Source organism: Staurois parvus, unplaced genomic scaffold (assembly GCF_062004578.1).
Source record: "Staurois parvus isolate SC_StPar_1 unplaced genomic scaffold, SC_StPar_1.0 ptg000648l, whole genome shotgun sequence".
Classification (NCBI taxonomy): domain Eukaryota; kingdom Metazoa; phylum Chordata; class Amphibia; order Anura; family Ranidae; genus Staurois; species Staurois parvus.
In genome coordinates this window covers 3,588,959-3,607,543 of record NW_028318444.1, presented here as the reverse complement: position 1 = coordinate 3,607,543, position 18,585 = coordinate 3,588,959, and the positions used below count along the sequence as shown (strand labels likewise).

The 18,585-nt window shown below is 38.6% G+C and overlaps 1 protein-coding gene across 3 annotated transcripts in view; it reads right to left on the bottom strand.

Moving 5' to 3' along the window:
- Positions 1-707: 707 nt before the first annotated feature.
- FNIP1 (folliculin interacting protein 1) overlaps positions 708-18,585 on the bottom strand; it is a 143,608-nt gene continuing 125,730 nt past the window's right edge. For all 3 annotated transcript variants that reach the window (XM_089694076.1, XM_089694078.1, XM_089694077.1), the window contains 6 exons: positions 18,145-18,314; positions 12,635-14,018; positions 11,124-11,292; positions 10,821-11,018; positions 8,297-8,412; positions 708-5,848 (listed from right to left, as the gene is read on the bottom strand). In XM_089694076.1, coding sequence (XP_089550202.1) covers positions 5,770-5,848; positions 8,297-8,412; positions 10,821-11,018; positions 11,124-11,292; positions 12,635-14,018; positions 18,145-18,314 — 2,116 coding nt within the window. In that variant the 3' untranslated portion in view covers positions 708-5,769. The remainder of the gene's footprint in view (positions 5,849-8,296; positions 8,413-10,820; positions 11,019-11,123; positions 11,293-12,634; positions 14,019-18,144; positions 18,315-18,585) is intronic.

The window sequence follows — 18,585 nt, the reverse complement described above, 5'->3', positions numbered from 1 at the left end:
TGTGTGTTTTTTAAGGGCAGGACAGCTGTCAGCAACACATCCAATATCATCACACTGATTGGAGTCAAGGTTGGCTCACTCCTGGCTCCAATTAGCTCTGGGAGAAGTCATTAAGCTAGGGCCTCACATACTTTTTCCTCCCTGCACTGTGAATGTTTACATGTTATGTGCAATTAAACCATGGCGACATCTAATGTTTGTGTAGTATTATGTTCAGCAGACTGTGTTCTTCTATTGTTGTGACTTAGATGACGTTCAGAGCACATTTTATGCCCAATTCATGCAAAACTCCACGTAATCCCAAGGGGTTCACATACTTTTTCTTGCAACTGTATACTGCCACAAACAAGTGTCTCCACCACGCTGATCACAGCCGGCTGCGTTAGGTACAGCTACTGTCTACTAGGTGATATGTACCACTTAAGATGTAAAGAACTATGCCAGGCACTATACCCCCCTTTTTGTTCGGTGTTTTGTATTTCTTGTTTTATTCTGTCTGTGATTATTTGAATGTTTAATAAAATTGTTACATTGTAACATGATAGTTTGGTCTCCCACTGTGCCTTAAAAATCCGTTGGTTTGGCCGTACAATTCTTGTCCGGCATTTTTTACTAATCATTCTAAATTTTTCCTATGGTAAGCTTTGGTTTAATCAACATTAAAAAAAAAAAAAAAAAAAAAAAAAAAAAAAAAAAAAACTACACAGTTATTGTCAAGACCAGATTTATTGCACAAAAGTTTCCCACAAAATTGGGTACAGTTAATATGATACAATGCATATTATGGAAAATATTTACAAAAACAGGAAGACTGTTCTGTACATTATACACATGGTTCATCTAAATAATTTAAGCAAAGAAACAAAGAACACCACTGTTTTACAGCAATCCCTAAGAGCACATATATTACTCACACACACGCAGACATACATAGGATGAGCTGATGTTTGCTGCCAGGGAGTTAAGACATAAATGAAAAGATTCATTACCAAAATTTTGGTCGAGAGCAGGAAAATTGTAGAAAACATATTAGAGTACAAAGGAAGGATAAAAAAAACATTGTTAGTTTGCACTGAGTACGCCATTTGTGTCAGTTTTAAAAGCATTAAATATATACAGTTTTGTTTTGTATAAAAATGGTGAGTACGTGAATTTTCTAGATACTTAAAATAAAAAGCAATATGATTATTACCATATATGATCATATCTTATATAAGAAAGTGCCACTATCTGATTGCACGTGAAATATGCAATTACCATGCACATTACTTTTTGTTTTTGCTGGTATTTAGAATAGGCGTTAAAATCATGCTGCAAATGTGCACCAATTATGCAAGCACTTCTTTATCAAAAATGTATATTTAAGGGGGTTGGACTTTTATCAATGTTGTGACAAGCCCATCCACTTATGTCTTATTGAAGATCCTGATGGCTGCCCTGCTTGTACAGAACAGCTGTTCTCTTTTCCAATCCTCCTGGAGAGGTTATTATGGGTCACACTATTTCACATGAAATTAAAAAAATATATATATATTTTTTTTTTTTTTTTAATCTCACGACTGGATACACAGAAATTGAAATTCATTTGCAGGCATCTCATATATGGATTTCATTTGCGTATTTAGCCTTTTGCCTGGTTTAACAGGTAAATAGGGAATTTAACAGCAATGCAGATAAAGTAGCAAATAGCTACATTTTTCAATTTTTAACCTCCCTCAATTTAATCAGAAATTATATATCTAGTTATAAAACACAGGAGAAAAATCTAACTAGCTTTAGTCAAAAGTGAGAATGGTTATAAGGGGATGGTTTAGGAATTCTTAACACCTAGAAATTTGTTCCAAGCAAGGTTTTCCTACACAGGGATCAAAAAATTTCACAAGAACAAAAATAATAGAGAGGAACTAGGTACCTCTAGGTAAAAAGAAAATTATTATTTCTGCCTTAATTTCATACAGGCATATAGCAGGTTTCATGGGTTTGTAAAAACTATTTTTGATATCTAAACCTGAAGCATGTCATTGGTGTCACTGCAGAGAATGGGCATTCATAGAAAATCCAAAAACCATTGGGTATTGTAAGCTGGTGATGCCCACAGGGCTTATTTTTGCACATGCAGCTTTGAAAACGAAATATATCATAATTTCTCTATCAACCTAAATTTTACGGTTCTATTTCTTGTACAGATCAATTAAATTTGATAACATATTGTGCTTTCTGCCCTCAATTTCCTTAATTTGAAAAAAGAAAAAAGTTTTAGATATAAATAAACACACATGTTTGAATACTTGTGCAGGCTTTCTCAAATATGTCTCTGTGTAGGTTATGCAATAAGTAATGTCACCTCTCTTCACGGTGTCTCAAAGACTTGCATTCCGTTTCAAAGTTCACTTGACGAAACCTATTGGTTAGTAGAATTTGTATGTTTTTTTAATAAATCCTTGTATGGCTATAAATAATAAAAGTTAAAAATTAAAATTAAATATTTAGCATCTTCCATAATGGTAATACAAATGAACAGTATTCCAGTTAAGAATAATGCACATTTTATATGAGTTAATGTAAATGTTTGAAAAAGAAAGGATTGCTAAATACAAAGCACAGTCTGCAAACTCATACTCAAAACAAAGAAAGAATGATAAACAGCAGCAACTAACCTTAATTTGAGAATATTAGAAATTTAAAGGGGAAACCAAATTTTTTTTCACAAAAATAAGAATAACTGTATTGCAGTGTGTGGCTTACATATTAAAAATAGTTTGACCTATACAAACAGAAGCTATAACTAAAATCGTGTTAAATAGGGTATTAAGAGAATTATGTTGAAGTACTGTAAAAATGTTTACAAATATAGGTCATTCTGCTTCCATGCAAGCAGCAGTACACTTGCACATATATATGGCTGGACGGAGAAAAGGATATTGCTGTACTAGCACCAGGGAATTATAAAAATTATTATTGCATACATCCTTTTCTTTGAGGTCTAGATGTAGAAACCTTAGATAGTGCACTCATGCCCCAGTATGAAGGAGCTGTAATACAACCAATGTCCCAATTTTGTACATAGAGCTCATTATGGGAGCAAGATTTTTTTTTACTGAAGGTCATGTATACAGCACATGAAAAAGATTTCTTTAGTGAGGATGTTTCCAACCTCTGCCCGTATGTGATAAATGTTCAAATACAGGAAATGTGGATTAGCCAGGGTCTGAAAAAGATTACTCTGCATCATGCTCAAGTCTGGTTTTTCCCGTATTCCAATAGATCTCTTAAATAACAATATACGTTTAAGTGATGCTATTCATCGACTCATTTCTTAAGGATTCTGTGTGTGTCTGCCAGTTAACCCTAAGCAGATTTTGTGTACAGCTCATCCATAGCAACCTAAAAAAACAGTACATTGCAATAGCAGGGTGATAAAAATGGGAGAAGAGGTATTTAAAAAAAATTAACAAAGGATTCTAAAAGTAAACTGGGGATCAAATTTTTTCTTGCTACTTTACTAGACAAGATAACTGCAGGCTAGAAAAATCCAAGCCCTGCTTTTCATATAACAATAAGAAAGCATTGGGGATATTAAACAACCTGTCTAATAAATCTTTTAAGGAGACAAGTTATAAGAGGCATTGAGGATTCTTTGGAAAAAAAAAAAAATACTTGTTGCTTGCCCTTCGTGCTGACCCTATTGCATTTGGTCACTCACCTGAAGCAAGTGTATACTGATCAGTATTTCAAACTTTCCTGATGTGCATACTTTATTCAACCAAAACGTTAAAGTTATTGAGTTTGTATAGCAGTCAGCTACCATTTTCAAGAAATCAGCACTGCCATTCCACTGTACCTCTCTGACAACAGATTTGCTTTCACAAACTTTAAATTTGTTCAAAAGATTATGGGTTATATAAAAGGGTTGCGTTAATCTTTTTTTTTGGCTAATGGCCACAGGCATCCCTTAAAACACTACTGTGACATACCTGCCTTGTGATGATGTTACTATATAAGAGGTTTACTTAGATTACATTAAGATTGCTCTTATTCATGAAAAAGGGCACATTTTCAAAGCAGGGGAACTTCTCATTATCAACTATAGTTTACTTGAAAGAACCCCCTATTTAGTTCATAAAGTGCAGATAATTAAAAGTAGGGAAAGTACAGCAATATTTCAGCAACACTCTGAAATAATGCTCCATTTACATCTCGTGTAGTGGGAACTGCTCTCAATATTGTGTCTGCATGATTTTATACACTATTCCATGTGCTGCACATACAGCAGCCCATTCACTTTAATGGAGTGCACTATGTGCCTTTGTCACTCAAAAGAAGATCATACATCATTGGGTGACAAGCTTCACGCGATTGCCACACGATTCTGTCCAATGACAATCGCAGCAAAATCGCATCGCATTTGGGATGCCGTTAAGAATGAATGACACCCAAACACGCATATTGCAGTTTCCCACAATTTGGAATCAGTGAGTTCAAATCACCAAGTGTGAATGGGGCCTAAAGTGTGGACATTTAAAAGATAAAATATGTGAATTTCTGAAACAAAGAGAAATATCCCTAAAAAGGTCAAGAACTGCAGAAGGATTTACATAGTGAGGTGCCTCTACAGTAACATCAGTAAAATATAATAGACTCCTAAAGTTAACAAGTATGTTAAAAAGGGGAGACAAGAAAAGTGGTTTAACTATTCAGTTTACTAATTGAGAAATGTGTTCCATAACTATTCTGTATTTTTGTGAGAGATTGGCACAGTAATATGAGGTAGTACAAGATGCTGAATTCAATTTCATTCAAATGTTCCTGCTGCCCACAAAAATGATGGCTGTCATTTTGTAGGGTCATCTAATTATTTCAGAAAATTCAGTCTGAGTGAAAATAATAGAATGAATTTTGGTCAAGCTAACAAATGGCTGGCTTAATTGTGTGTAAGGGACAGGAGCACTTCAACATTAAAGAGGCACTGCACTTTGCCCATGGGGGGTAAATTGAATGTGCCTGCAGATAGCTGCCCCCAGGCTTATATACACGCTTCCCAAAATACTGGAGCCCTGGCTAATGGAGCAGGACTTCTCGCATTGGAACTCAGACAGTCTTTGATGACTCAGCAGGGAGTGGTTTGGGAGTGTACCTCTGATTGGCTGCAGTAAACCATTTTTGCTCTTTTACTGCCTTCCTTAAAGGCAGCAGAGTTAATTAAAAGTGACTGAACAGTAATTTGTACATTTGTGCTATTTTAAAAGACAGGATATGAACTGCTCTATATATTGTCAATTGGTACATAAAAATACAGATAAAAAGCATTGCTCTCATAGAAGACATCTGACAGAATTTGTGATTTTAGATGTTTTGTTAGTACAAAGCAAACATTTAAAGTCATCCTAAACATTTGTTCAATTCCTCTTAACCTATTTACAAAATAAATCGATAGCCACCCCCCTTTCCCTCAAAAAAAAAAAAAAAATCCATAATCTTCAGAATTAGGAAAAGGAGTCTGAAATGTTGCTGTAAAAAGAACTCACAATTGTGTTACTCGGAAAATGAGTATACTTTTCTTCTTGTGATTTCTGTTCTGCTTAACAGTCGTCAAAACTTTTATCAATATGACTCTCAGGTATACAGGAGCGAACCTTCTCCTCCTCTGTGATTATCTTCAGGGTTTGACAGATCACAAAGTCAGCTCAATAATAGTTACCAGATTCTGAAAGAATGACACTGTCCTTTAATTGTACTTCTGGCAATTCAGTCCAACTGATGCATCTTCTATTACAGAAGGATCTGAGCAACATATGGAGAGTGGGTGCTGGCAATAGCGGCAAGCAAGGGAAGATCGCTTGATTCAATTCTACAACGAAAAAAACAAAAATCACTAAAAAGAAATCTGACCATCCAAGCTCCAGCTTAAAATTAAAGGACTCATGTACACAGACGTAATAAAAATGCTGATATTTAGAAAAGATATTGTGGCGGAAAAAAACAACAACCGTGTAATGGCTCATAAAGTGTGTGTGTGTGTGTGTGTGTGTGTGTGTGTGTGTGTGTGTGTGTGTGTGTGTGTGTGTGTGTGTGTGTGTGTGTGTGTGTGTGTGTGTGTGTGTGTGACAGTCCCCCCCAATACGTACCTGAGCCCTTGGCTGTCCCAGGACTCTGCCTCCAGCATTGTCATTGGCTCCCGCTGCTGTCAGTCACAGCCAGTAAGGCATTCAGTAGATGGTACCGAGCCGTGGTTCCATGTGTGAATGAACAAATGGAGCAGCAGCACGGGAGCGTGCCTATTTTCAACACAACTATATATAGTTGTGTTCAAAATAAATAGCAGTCAGACATCACTAACCTGATCAATCACTGTTTTTGGTAGAAATGATATTTCTACATGACAAATAATTTACTAGCAGGTGTAGAAGAGTAATAGAAATCCAACAGACCCAACAGTCATGACATGCATGCTGCTGATTCTGTGTAATTGAATCACTAATTGAAAGAGGCATGTTCAAAATAATAGCAGTGTGGAGTTCTATTAGTGAGGTCATTCATTCTTTGAAAAACAGGTGGCAATTATTGCCCTTATTTAAGGACAGAAGGCAGCAAATGTTGTACATGCTGGTTACAGTGCATTTCTCTCTGAAATTCTAAGGAAAATGGGTCATTCCAGACATTGTTCAGAAGAACAGCGTACCTTGATTAAAAAGTTGATTGGAGAGGGGAAAACATATAAAGAAGTGCAGAATATGATAGGCTGCTCAGCTAAAATGATCGCAAATGCCTTAAAATGGCAACCAAAACCTGAAAGACGTGGAAGAAAGCAAAAAACTACCATTCGAATGGATAGAAGAATAGCCAAAATGGCCAGGACTCAGCCAACAATCAGCTCCAGGAAGATCAAAGAAGGTCTAAAGTTACCTGTGAGTACTGTTACAATTAGAAGACACCTATGTGAAGCCAAGCTATCTGCAAGAAGCCCCCGCAAAGTCCCACTGTTGAAAAAAAGACGTGTGCCGAAGAGGTTACAATTTGCCAAAGAGCACACTGACTGTCCTAAAGAGAAATGGCGCAACATTTTGTGGACTGATGAAAGTAAGATTGTTCTTTTTGGGTCTAGTGGCCGGAGACAGTTTGTCAGACGACCCCCAAACACTGAATTCAAGCCACAGTACACTGTGAAGACAATGAAGCATGGTTGCGCAAGCATCATGATATGGGGATGTTTCTCATACTACGGTGTTGGGCCTATTTATCGCATACCAGGGATCATGGATCAGTTTGAATACATCAGAATACTTGAAGAGGTCATGCTGCCTTATGCTGAAGAGGAAATGCCCTTGAAATGGGTGTTCCAACAAGACAACGACCCTAAACACACCAGTAAACGGGCAACATCTTGGTTCCAGACCAACAAGATTGATATTATGGAGTGGCCAGCCCAATCCCCGGAACTTAATCCAATAGAAAACTTGTAGGGTGACATCAAAAATGCAGTTTCTGAGGCAAAACCAAGAAATAGAGAAGAACTGTGGAATGTAGTCCAATCATCCTGGGCTGGAATACCTGAAGTTGGTTGACTCCATGCAACACACTGCTATTATTTTGAACACAAGTGTGTGTGTGTGTGTGTGTGTGTGTGTGTGTGTGTGTGTGTGTGTGTGTGTGTGTGTGTGTGTGTGTGTGTGTGTGTGTGTGTGTGTGTGTGTGTGTGTGTGTGTGTGTGTGTGTGTGTGTGTGTGTGTGTGTGTATATATATTTATTTTACACACACATATACTGTATGTATATATATATATATATATACACACACACATACATATATACACACACATACATACATCTTTAGCGTCGCTTTAAAAGCAGAAGGAAGATCCAAGGAGGCAAGGCTTACTGAGCTGGCAGACTGCAGCAGTTTTGCACTGGTATAAGCCCTATGTCCTTGGCAGCAAAGGGGTTAATACATTCATCTTTATTACTGTAATCTAATAGTAGAGCATTCAACCTATACCACTTCAGTTGGGTACTGCAGCCTGAAGGTGGCAGTGTTCATCTGCTAGTTGAAGACTGTAATTTTTTCCCATTTAAGCCCATATCTTGCATGTAATCACTATGAAATAGTGGACACATGCTTGTGAACCATATCGATTCGTTCCTACTTTTCAGTGGAAACTTGAACAGTCAGTGGCAGCCCAGGCAGACAGGTAGCTGCCAAATGGGTGAATTTTTATAAACATATTGGTAGCATGCAGGCATCATGCTGTTAAGCCCTGCTTTTCAGTTTCTGAATGAGATCATTTCTAGAAAATCTTACCCTAGCACCATGCTTAACTCCTTCACGTGGACTCTAGTTTGTCCTTTCAGGTATTCAGACAACATTCGACTCTTGAAGTAAAGCTCCTGTAGCCTGTCCTCTAGATGCATGATACACTAGGGAAAACCAAACCACAGTAAATATTTTTGACCATAGCTCTATTATATAGGATATCACAGACTTGGCAGTTAGGAGGGACAAAGCAGACTTGGGTACAGTAATCTTGTATTGTATATTTTATGTCATTTCATCCATACATTTTCAGGAACAATACTAGTAAATCATTGTTTTAGAACTCAGATATATGCAAAATCATATCATTGCAGAAATCTGTGTCCAGAGAAAGCAAAACATTGACATTCAAAGGAAACAGACATTTCAACTAAATAAATTGAACTAGTTAACATGAACCTCTGCCCAGACTATGCAAACTTGAAAGTTGTCAGCCCTCTAATGTAAACACACAGCAGTTGTTTCTAAGCCGCCAATAAGTGACTGAAAACGGACTTCAGAGGTGGGATATTTTAGGATCTTTTGAAATGATTTACTTCACATTACATGCAGCTAGAGAGGAAGCCTGGGCCTGTTTTTTTTTTATGGCATTTTACTTCTCGTTAGAAATATATAGATATGGTAATGTCCAAAGCCTGGGCAGAGGTGCACTTTAAAGCATAGGTACACCTTTACAACATGTTACACCTGTATTTAGGGTGTAACATAATATGCAGCTGGTTCCTCTCCCCTGCAGCCACTGTCACATTTGGTCCTCTTGCACACTGGACGTTTTTACAGCTGCTATTTTTGGCGGGTTTTTTTCTACAGCCAGTAAACTCCCCAGCATGTTATCCTATGTATCCATGCACACAGACTGTAATCAATGTTTTTGGCAGGGTTGTTTTTTGGCTGGAAAAAACCCCAGAACTAGTGGGCTTCTAGAGGAGTATTTTAGCTGTAAAAGCTGTTTTTTTGTAAAAAAAAAAAAAAATGCTAAAAAACGTGGCAAAACGCTAATGCAAAAACACTAAAAACGCTGAAAACTTTTTAACGTGACTTTACACAGCTAATGTTACCAGTGTTATTAAAAGCCTAGTGTGCATGGATCATTAAAATCAGCAAAGCAGTGTGGGGTGCATAGCAGCATCATTCATTCACAGATCTCTGTGAATAACAATAAAGAAGTCTCATCTGCAAATGCGGCAGTAGTTTTTCAATGGACTACAAGTGCACAGATTAGTGCATTGACACATCTTCCAGCTTTTGAACGGAAAGCCTGTTCAGAGGTACAGGCAGAGTGCTGCAGGAAGTGTCTGCAGGAGCCTGACATAAAAGCAAGAAGACAAATCCTCTGAAAGACTACATTCATATTTGTGCGGTTATGCAAGCTGCAATTTGCACTGGCACTGCAGCCCATTTATCTGAATGGACTGCTGTGCCTTTTGCAACACAGGGGAAATGTCCATGAAGCATTTTACAAATCACAGCCCAAACAGGGACTGCAAGTGTAATGAGGTTCCCATTGTGGGAGCAATTTTCAATGTGTGCAGCATACAATTAGCATTAATGGCATCTGCACACAGCACCTGCCTTTTTCTGCAGGGGTGTTTGTGGCTGTGGGAACTGCAGAGGTAATCACCCACACAGGTGTAAACCTAGCCCAAATTTGTGAGCTATGTTGAAATGCATCAAATGCAGTGTTAATCAGTGTGAAAACAAATTGCATTCAAAATCAGCTCCAGGGCTGTTGATCTTGCTACAAAGCATTCAAAAAGAAGGCTTCATAGCAACGCAATGCTTTTTTTATTTACAGGGTAAGATTCATAATGTCATCTGTGATGCTACTGGCACTTCTTGTGAGCTCCTAAAGGCATCTATAAAGTTTTTACCTTAACGCATTCTCTGAAAAAAACTTCTGCATGCAACGCTTCAAACTGCCCCACCACTCATACTTTAGCTGGATATCGATCCAGCAATGTGCATGAGAGCGGCGGCTCTCTCCTTCCTTCCTCATTCGCTCAGAGGCAGCAGTGGGTGCCATTGGCTGTTGCCGTTGTCTGTCATAGCCAGCGAGGAGGGAAAGGAAGAAGGGGCAGGGGTGCTAGCGGGGGGACCCGAGAAGAAAATTTAAAAAATTGAGCAGTTATAACAACTTTTAATAGGGAGAAGAGCCTAAAAGTTTTTTATGTTACAAAAAAAATCATTTTATAAGGTTATATGGCTTAGATAGGAGGCTTTGTCAGTTATATTCTAGGGTAACTATCTAGGGCTGCATGAATCCTGTGAATGCTGTACTGGAAAAAATTACACTAAAGGTGAAAGTGCACTAACAAATTAAAGCTCCATTTGTTCATCACAAAAGATATAGTATAGTCTACAGTAGCTAGAAGTATTACTGTAGGGATCAGAGACATTTGCATTACAAAGGACACAATCAGACATAATGGTGGGTAGGGTTAAGAAAACATACAATTCTCACACTTAGAACTTATAAAAACATAATACAAAAGCTGAAGGCAAGTGTACTTACAAAGTTTGCTGACAGATTGTGTTTGTAAAGCTGCAAGGTGGAATGAAGCAGGCCAGAGACCAGGCTGGATACCAGCACCTCCTTGCCTAGCTTATTATCTGTTGTCCTTCTCTGGCTACTGGCAACTTGTACAGACCACTTGTCTACGTCTGCGATAATGCAGACAGCCTCTGCAATGGGCTCATCCAAAACTGGATGCTACACAACGAGAGAATAAAACAGATCAGTGAGTAAATAATTTAAGGGACATCAATCATGATTAATTATATTTACTGTATTTGACATATGGATATGCCTGCATACCTGTACAGCATGTGACAGATCTGACATTAGGCACTGCCTCAATTTCTCCTCACTTGCTATTCCTTGCAGAACAAAGTCTGGTACGTAAAACGGACAGTAGCCTGCCAGTAAGGATCTTCCAAAGTTGGCGATGTTAGGCTTCACAGAATTGACTTCCACCAGCTTTGACCTAAATGAGGATCAGCATAGGGGAAATGCACTTAGAATGTAGTTTGTGGTATGTAGTTAATATTTTAAGGTGACACAAAACTCTGATTATTAAAAAAAAAACAAAAAAAAAAAAAAAAAAAAAACAATTATTAACCCACTATTTAAGCATGTTTGTTTTCTTAACTTAAAAAGTACCTGCTATTGTTCCCAGCCTCCTCCAAATTGTTTTTTTTTGCGATTGTGATCCGACTTCCTATTACAGAATGGCTACATTCCTTTTTTCAAGGTGCCACCATATGTAGGAGTAAAGCTACACTTTCTTGTTTGCTCCATAGATGGACTAGGGACTATGGATTATAGTGTAGTATGCATAGAACAGTAGTAAACTAAAGTGCGCTTCTTTTTCCAAACAAACAGGAGAATGGGGGAAACGTAGATGTTCGGGAGCTCACAGAGGACATTATAAAGGAGGCAGAAAAATACAGTAAGAAACAACTTCATGAAAAAATAGGTTAGAGGGCAATTAAGTAAAGAATATGTATATATAATTTCTGGAAAAGAAGGATATTGTTTAGTGTTGCTTTAATATGGCAGGGATGGTTGCATGTTACATTGATCTGTTTGATTAATTCTGCAATCCAAAGCTGTCTGAAACCAGAAAATTGCCCTGAATGAGTATAGAAGTACCCTGACCAATGAAAATACAGGCTGCCAGGCAAGTGGTTACCCATTATCAGTTACATAATGTCATGTTATCAGCTTGCTGACAAAACAAGAGCGGAGAAATTACAAGCTTCAAAAAGGTACTGTAATGTAAAAAAAAAATGTACATATACCATTTCATTCAAAATTTTGTTTCAAGAACGCTCAATTTTCTATTTGTTAGTGTGGCCAAAACAATGCTCATTTTCAACCACAGTGCCAACAAAATTTGAAGGCGAAGGATATATTTTTTTTTTCCAACAAATTTCTAATAGTGTATATGGTTTTCATTCCGAAAGGTCCATTAGTTGCAAAATCAAATATTCAAAGCAAAAACATTTTAAAGTAATTTTAAAGGACATTTGTCAAGTCATCAAATGTACTGAGAATTTTCATACACGTTTGTAAAAACATTAATTTGAAAATATGCTAGTGTATGACCTGTTTAAGGAACAGAACAATGTAGTAATAATATAATAAAAACACCAGATATGCTGTTTGTATATGTAAAACTTAAGCAGCTTCATGTAAAAGCGGGAGTAAAGGAAAGTGGAAATGGCCATTCAAAATAAACAAAATCACAGGTTGTCTCATACATACTGTATTAGCCAAAGAGATAAAGATAGAACTACATGCATGCTAGGTGCAGATGTACATACCCTGGGAAAGAAATCTCCTCTTCTTCCATCCAGTCTACTTGTTCAGCCCCATAGTAGCCAATACTTGGTGCATGAAGCTCGTGACCCGTGTCCTCACTCTCGCTGTCACCAAGGGCACTATCTGAACTCTCGTTCCTCGGAATGTCCCAGTCAGTGCCCAGCACAACCTTATTCTCAGGTTTCTCTTTATCCCCATGGGGGACAGATACAGAGACTTTGTCTCTTTGGTCCTGTTCAGTACAGCAGTTTTTGCATAAGTTTGGAAGAACAGAGGTTTTTACATTACTAGGTGCTTTATCTGTTTCACACCGTCTTTGTGAGCACCCTGTATCCTTTTGTTTTGCCTCTGGAATATCATCAAGGATCTTTACCTCAATAGAACCATCTTCTGGAAAGTACTCATCAAACATGCTAATGTTCTCTTGATGAAAAGGATTCCAGTTTTGAAGCTTGCTTGCCACCCTGGAAAGCTTCTCACATGACACACTACTTTTTTGGTCCTCAGCATTCTGTTTCGCTACAGTGATAAAATCAGAAGCATTTGTCCTCTGTTCCTGCACCGGTTTCAGATGGTGCTTCTGAATCTGATCCACTACATTTTGGCTTTTTATCTCTATATCAGAGTCTGGTGACATAGAATCACCAATCTGAAACTTCACCTTGTTCAGAAGTTGACCAGCACCACAAGGCATTGCTGCAGTTGGGATCTTATCTGGAGGTTTTTTCTCTATACAGATTTCATTAGTTCTCATACCTTTTACTGCTAAACTTTCCTCTTGCAAGTTTTCATTTTCCACCACTTGAACTGATGGCTCCAGGCATCCAACTGCTAAGGGGCATTTCTCTACTGGAGCTGCCCGAATGTTAATGACAGTCTCAATTTTTGTTTCCGGGCAAGTTCTTGATTTGTCTTTGTAGACTTCAGTATAACCAGCTACTTCCTGGCTGGACACCTGGGTCAAAACCTGACTTCCATTCGTACTTGCCTCCAATGACTCTTTCACTGGCCTTGGAGGGTCCTCCTTTTCCTCTTGTGATTTCTTCTGGTCAGCAATGGGACACTGGCAGCAGCAACATTTATTTTCAGAGGCCCTTGTTTCATCTGAATCGTTGTTTATTAGGCAACCTTTATTCTTGTGCATTGTGATTAACACATAGTCTGACTCCTCCACTTCACCCTTCTGCAGCATTGTAGTGATCACTGTACCAGGCATTACAATGGCTTCATCCTCACCATTCTCCAGGAGGTGGGTCTCTTGAAGTTCTGAGCACCTTATAAAGTAGGTGAGGAAATAAAGTAGCCTTTGCACAAGATCTTGCCTTTTCCCAACGACAACTGTTCTTGCTAATCGCACTGGTGACCCAATAGCTCCATATAAATCTCCTACATAAAGATAATACAGACATAGTTAATTGCTCTAAAAGAAAAACCATCATACAAACTATAGATTTGGCTAATGTTTATTTGATTGCTTCCCAACGGAAGGCCCTCTTTAGTGAGTAGTTGTATGTTATGTTTTGTTTTATATTCTTACAGTTTATGGAGAGTTGGTGCAAAAAAAAAAAAAAGTTGACACAATGCAAATCAAAGCTTACAGTAACTACTGCTACCATTTCATCATTGCTTGTGCTTCTTTAATTTGGCAGAGTATGTTTAGTGAACTGATGGTATATCAGTATAAACTCTACTGTAAAAAAAAGAAAAGTAATATTCTTTAAAGTGGTTCTAAAGGCAGGTGTTTTTTTTTTACCTTAATGTAGGTGTAGGCAACCTTAAAGATCACCAGGCAGTGTTGCCTCCTCACACTTGATTTAAACCTCTAATTGTTGTACTACCGTGTCACAATCGCGTACAGTGCACAGTAATCATGGGTTTAAATCAGGTGATGAGGAGGCAACATGTTGCCTCCTCACCACCTGTCAAACACACTGGGATCGCTTTGCAGAGGAGCAGCAGTGCCCACTGCACCTGAGAATCAGCCCTTAGTTTGGGGCTGTTGTGGGGTGCTAAAACCCTGTGGTTGAATCACGGTTTTACCACCCCCCAATCCTTACCCCCTTTAGCTGCTGAGACAGCAGCCAAAAGGTGTACACATGCCATAGCAGGAATTACACCGTTGCTTTTGGTGGGTGCTACGGCCTGTCAACCGAGACCCATTGAGACCCAACAGATCCCTCAGCAAGTGCCCTGGAACTGCATGCTTGTGCAGGGTCCAGGGGCTTAAAGCAGGTGGTGAGAAAGCAACACACTGCTGCCTGTTTAACCCCTTGTTTGCTGTACTGCAAAAGGTTGCACAGCGGTCTCGTTCACTTGAATGGGTCATGCTTGGCTGGTGCTACACTCACCAACCATTACAAGGTGTAGGAGCAGCACTACAGAGAAGTCAACTTATGGGGCTCTTACTGCCTATTACAGCTCCAACTTTACCAGTATTTCCTCTGCATTGCACTCTGATGCTCTGGGATGGAGCCTCAGCAAGCCCAGACCAAGATCTACCAGACACCTGGCCAAGATCTGCTGGTAGATCACAATTTATTGGTTGCTGACCCCCGCCTTCATGCATTCTCTGCATTCAGGTAAAAAAAAAAAACCTTCTGCAAGCAGCTGTTTCCTCAGCCCCCCTTATACTTACCTGGGCCTGATTTTGATCCCAGTCCAGCAATTTGCACAAGAGCAGAGGTTCTCTCAGCTCTCTCTATCCTCATTGACTCAGAGACAGCAGCAGGAGCCACTGACTCCAACAGTTGTGTTCAAAATAATAGCAGTGTGTTGAAAAAAGTGACTAAAGCTCAAAATCCTTCTAATAGCTTTTATTTCCATACACACAAATGCATTGGGAACACTACACATTCTATTCCAAATCAGAACATGAAGAAACATATATCAAATTTGTGTTGTTCCTCTAAAAAAAAATTGAAGAAAAGTGAATATTATACTGTTCAAAAAAATAGCAGTGTTTGTATTCTTCTTTACAAACTCAAACATTCACTATATAAACTGAAAAATGTTTGAAGATTTTGCTTTCCTTTGAATCACTTAATTAATATTTAGTTGTATAAGCACTGTTTCTGAGAACTGCTGTACATCTGTGTTGTATGGAGTCAACCAACTTCTGGCACCTGTGAACAGGTATTCCAGCCCAGGATGATTGGACTACATTCCACAGTTCTTCTGTATTTCTTGGTTTTGCCTCAGAAACTGCATTTTTGTCACCCCACAAGTTTTCTATTGGATTAAGATCCGGGGATTGGGCTGGCCACTCCATAATATCAATCTTGTTGGTCTGGAACCAAGATGTTGCCCGTTTACTGGTGTGTTTGGGATCATTGTCTTGTTGGAACACCCATTTCAAGGGCATTTCCTCTTCAGCATAAGGCAGCATGACCTCTTCAAGTATTCTGATGTATTCAAACTGGTCCATGATCCCTGGTATGCGATAAATAGGCCCAACACCATAGTATGAGAAATTTCCCCATATCATGATGCTTGCGCAACCATGCTTCACTGTCTTCACAGTGTACTGTGGCTTGAATTCAGTGTTTGGGGGTCGTCTGACAAACTGTCTCCGGCCACTAGACCCAAAAAGAACAATCTTACTTTCATCAGTCCACAAAATGTTGCGCCATTTCTCTTTAGGCCAGTCAATGTGCTCTTTGGCAAATTGTAACCTCTTCAGCACGTCTTTTTTTCAACAGTGGGACTTTGCGGGGGCTTCTTGCAGATAGCTTGGCTTCACATAGGCGTCTTCTAATTGTAACAGTACTCACAGGTAACTTTAGACCTTCTTTGGCCATTTTGGCTATTCTTCTATCCATTCGAATGGTAGTTTTTTGCTTTCTTCCACGTCTTTCAGGTTTTGGTTGCCATTTTAAAGCATTTGCGATCATTTTAGCTCAGCAGCCTATCATATTCCGCACTTCTTTATACGTTTTCCCCTCTCCAATCAACTTTTTAATCAAGGTACGCTGTTCTTCTGAACAATGTCTGGAACGACCCATTTTCCTCAGAATTTCAGAGAGAAATCCACTGTAACCAGCATGTAAACATTTGATGCCTTCCTTCCTTAAATTAGGGCAATAATTGCCACCTGTTTTTCAAAGAATGAATGACCTCACTAATAGAACTCCACACTGCTATTATTTTGAACATGCCCCTTTCAATTAGTGATTCAATTACACAGAATCAGCAGCATGCATGTCATGACTGTTGGGTCTGTTGGATTTCTATTACACTACTACACCTGCTAGTAAATTATTTACCATGTAGAAATATAATTTCTACCAAAAACAGTGATTGATCAGGTTAGTGATGTCTGACTGCTATTATTTTGAACACAACTGTATATCTTACCTTACTTGCTTTAGTTTAAATGTCGTGTGGAAGCTGTGGTAATAGATAGTTAAAAATAGAACTACCAATTTTATTTAAGTATACTATTCTTTTCCTCTATACTGAAAAACCTCCAGTAGATGGCAGCATATCTAACCAAATCAATTTAACCATGCCACACCCAACAAAACTCAAACTGACAGCACAATCTCCAGCTCTCAGTTGCTCTCAGAAATAAGATCCCTGTGCTTGCAAGTTGTTATTTACTTGTGAATGTTATTTTTTAAAAATCATATATATCTTTATTGCCGAAAACTGGAGCAATAAAAACTGAAGAAATGTGGTTTTCCTTCCAACAGCAACCAGACTTTCATTTCCATAAGAATGAAAAATTAGAGCTATACTATAAGACTCAAATTATGTAGACACCTCTCCAAATTACTCAGTTCATGGTTGAAGGCAAAGACATGTCAGCCAACTGGGTGCATTCAGCTCTGTGTGAAGAGCCTCATTTTTGTTCCAGCATGACTGTGTCCCTATGTACACAGCCAGGTCCACAGATGCATTTTTTGACCAGTTTGTTGTTGATGATCTTGAGTGGATTACACCTCAACTCTGCTGAATACATTTGGGATGATTTGGGATAAGCACTCATTACATGCCAGCTCCTCTCATCCATTCAGCCAAAAGATCATTTGTGATGTCAGATACTGCTGTTGGACAAAAATTCCTGCAGGCACTCCAAAATCTTGTGAAAAGCAATCCCAGTAGAGTGGGAGCTGTTACTGCCAAAAAGGAGGGGGGGGGGACTCCTTATCAATGCCAAGAGCTTTAAAAATGGGACACCAACAAGCTTATATACAGAAATTGTAATGGTCAGGTGTCCACATACTTCTAGCCATATAGTGTTCGTTAGGATACTAATTATTGTATATACAGTAGCCATTTTGATACCAAGTGTCTGTTTATGTATCTGCATCATTTACATACATACATATACTTTTAAATTCCTGTACATGCCACTAGCAACTGTGGAAAGATTATTTTATGTTCTAGATTATATCCCATGGTGGATTTTTCAGTGGCGCTCGATTACTAAGCCTAAAGCTAAAGGGGGATGCAGAAGATCTCATCATTGGATGCAAAAGAGAAGCAACAGCAACAACGGCTTAGGACTCACCTAGCTGTGCCCAAAGAGGGTTGTATGGGTGGGTCTTTGCCAACATATTCACACTCTGTGATGAGTGCTTTTCTAGGAAGATTTTAATTGGTGGCTGTCCATTGGGCATGACTGTTGGTACCCAGGCAAGATGATTTGTGAGGACAGCTGTAAGGAGTGCTGGAAGGAACCTGAAAGAAGGGAAAATTCACAAACATCATCAAACCTCTTTTTTCTCTGAATACCCATTATAAATATGAAATACTAAAATATATCAAATTTGGGGTTGCTTACACACTCATACACAAGGGTGTTACATGAATAGCCCTGTGCTCAGTAGATTTATAAATCAAAATCAAATACCTGCCTTTTTTCTAAAACCACACTATACAAAAACTATAGCTGGAATTCTACTAGTTCCTGTGGCCAAAGCATACGCTTCCTACTGTGCAGATTTTTTAT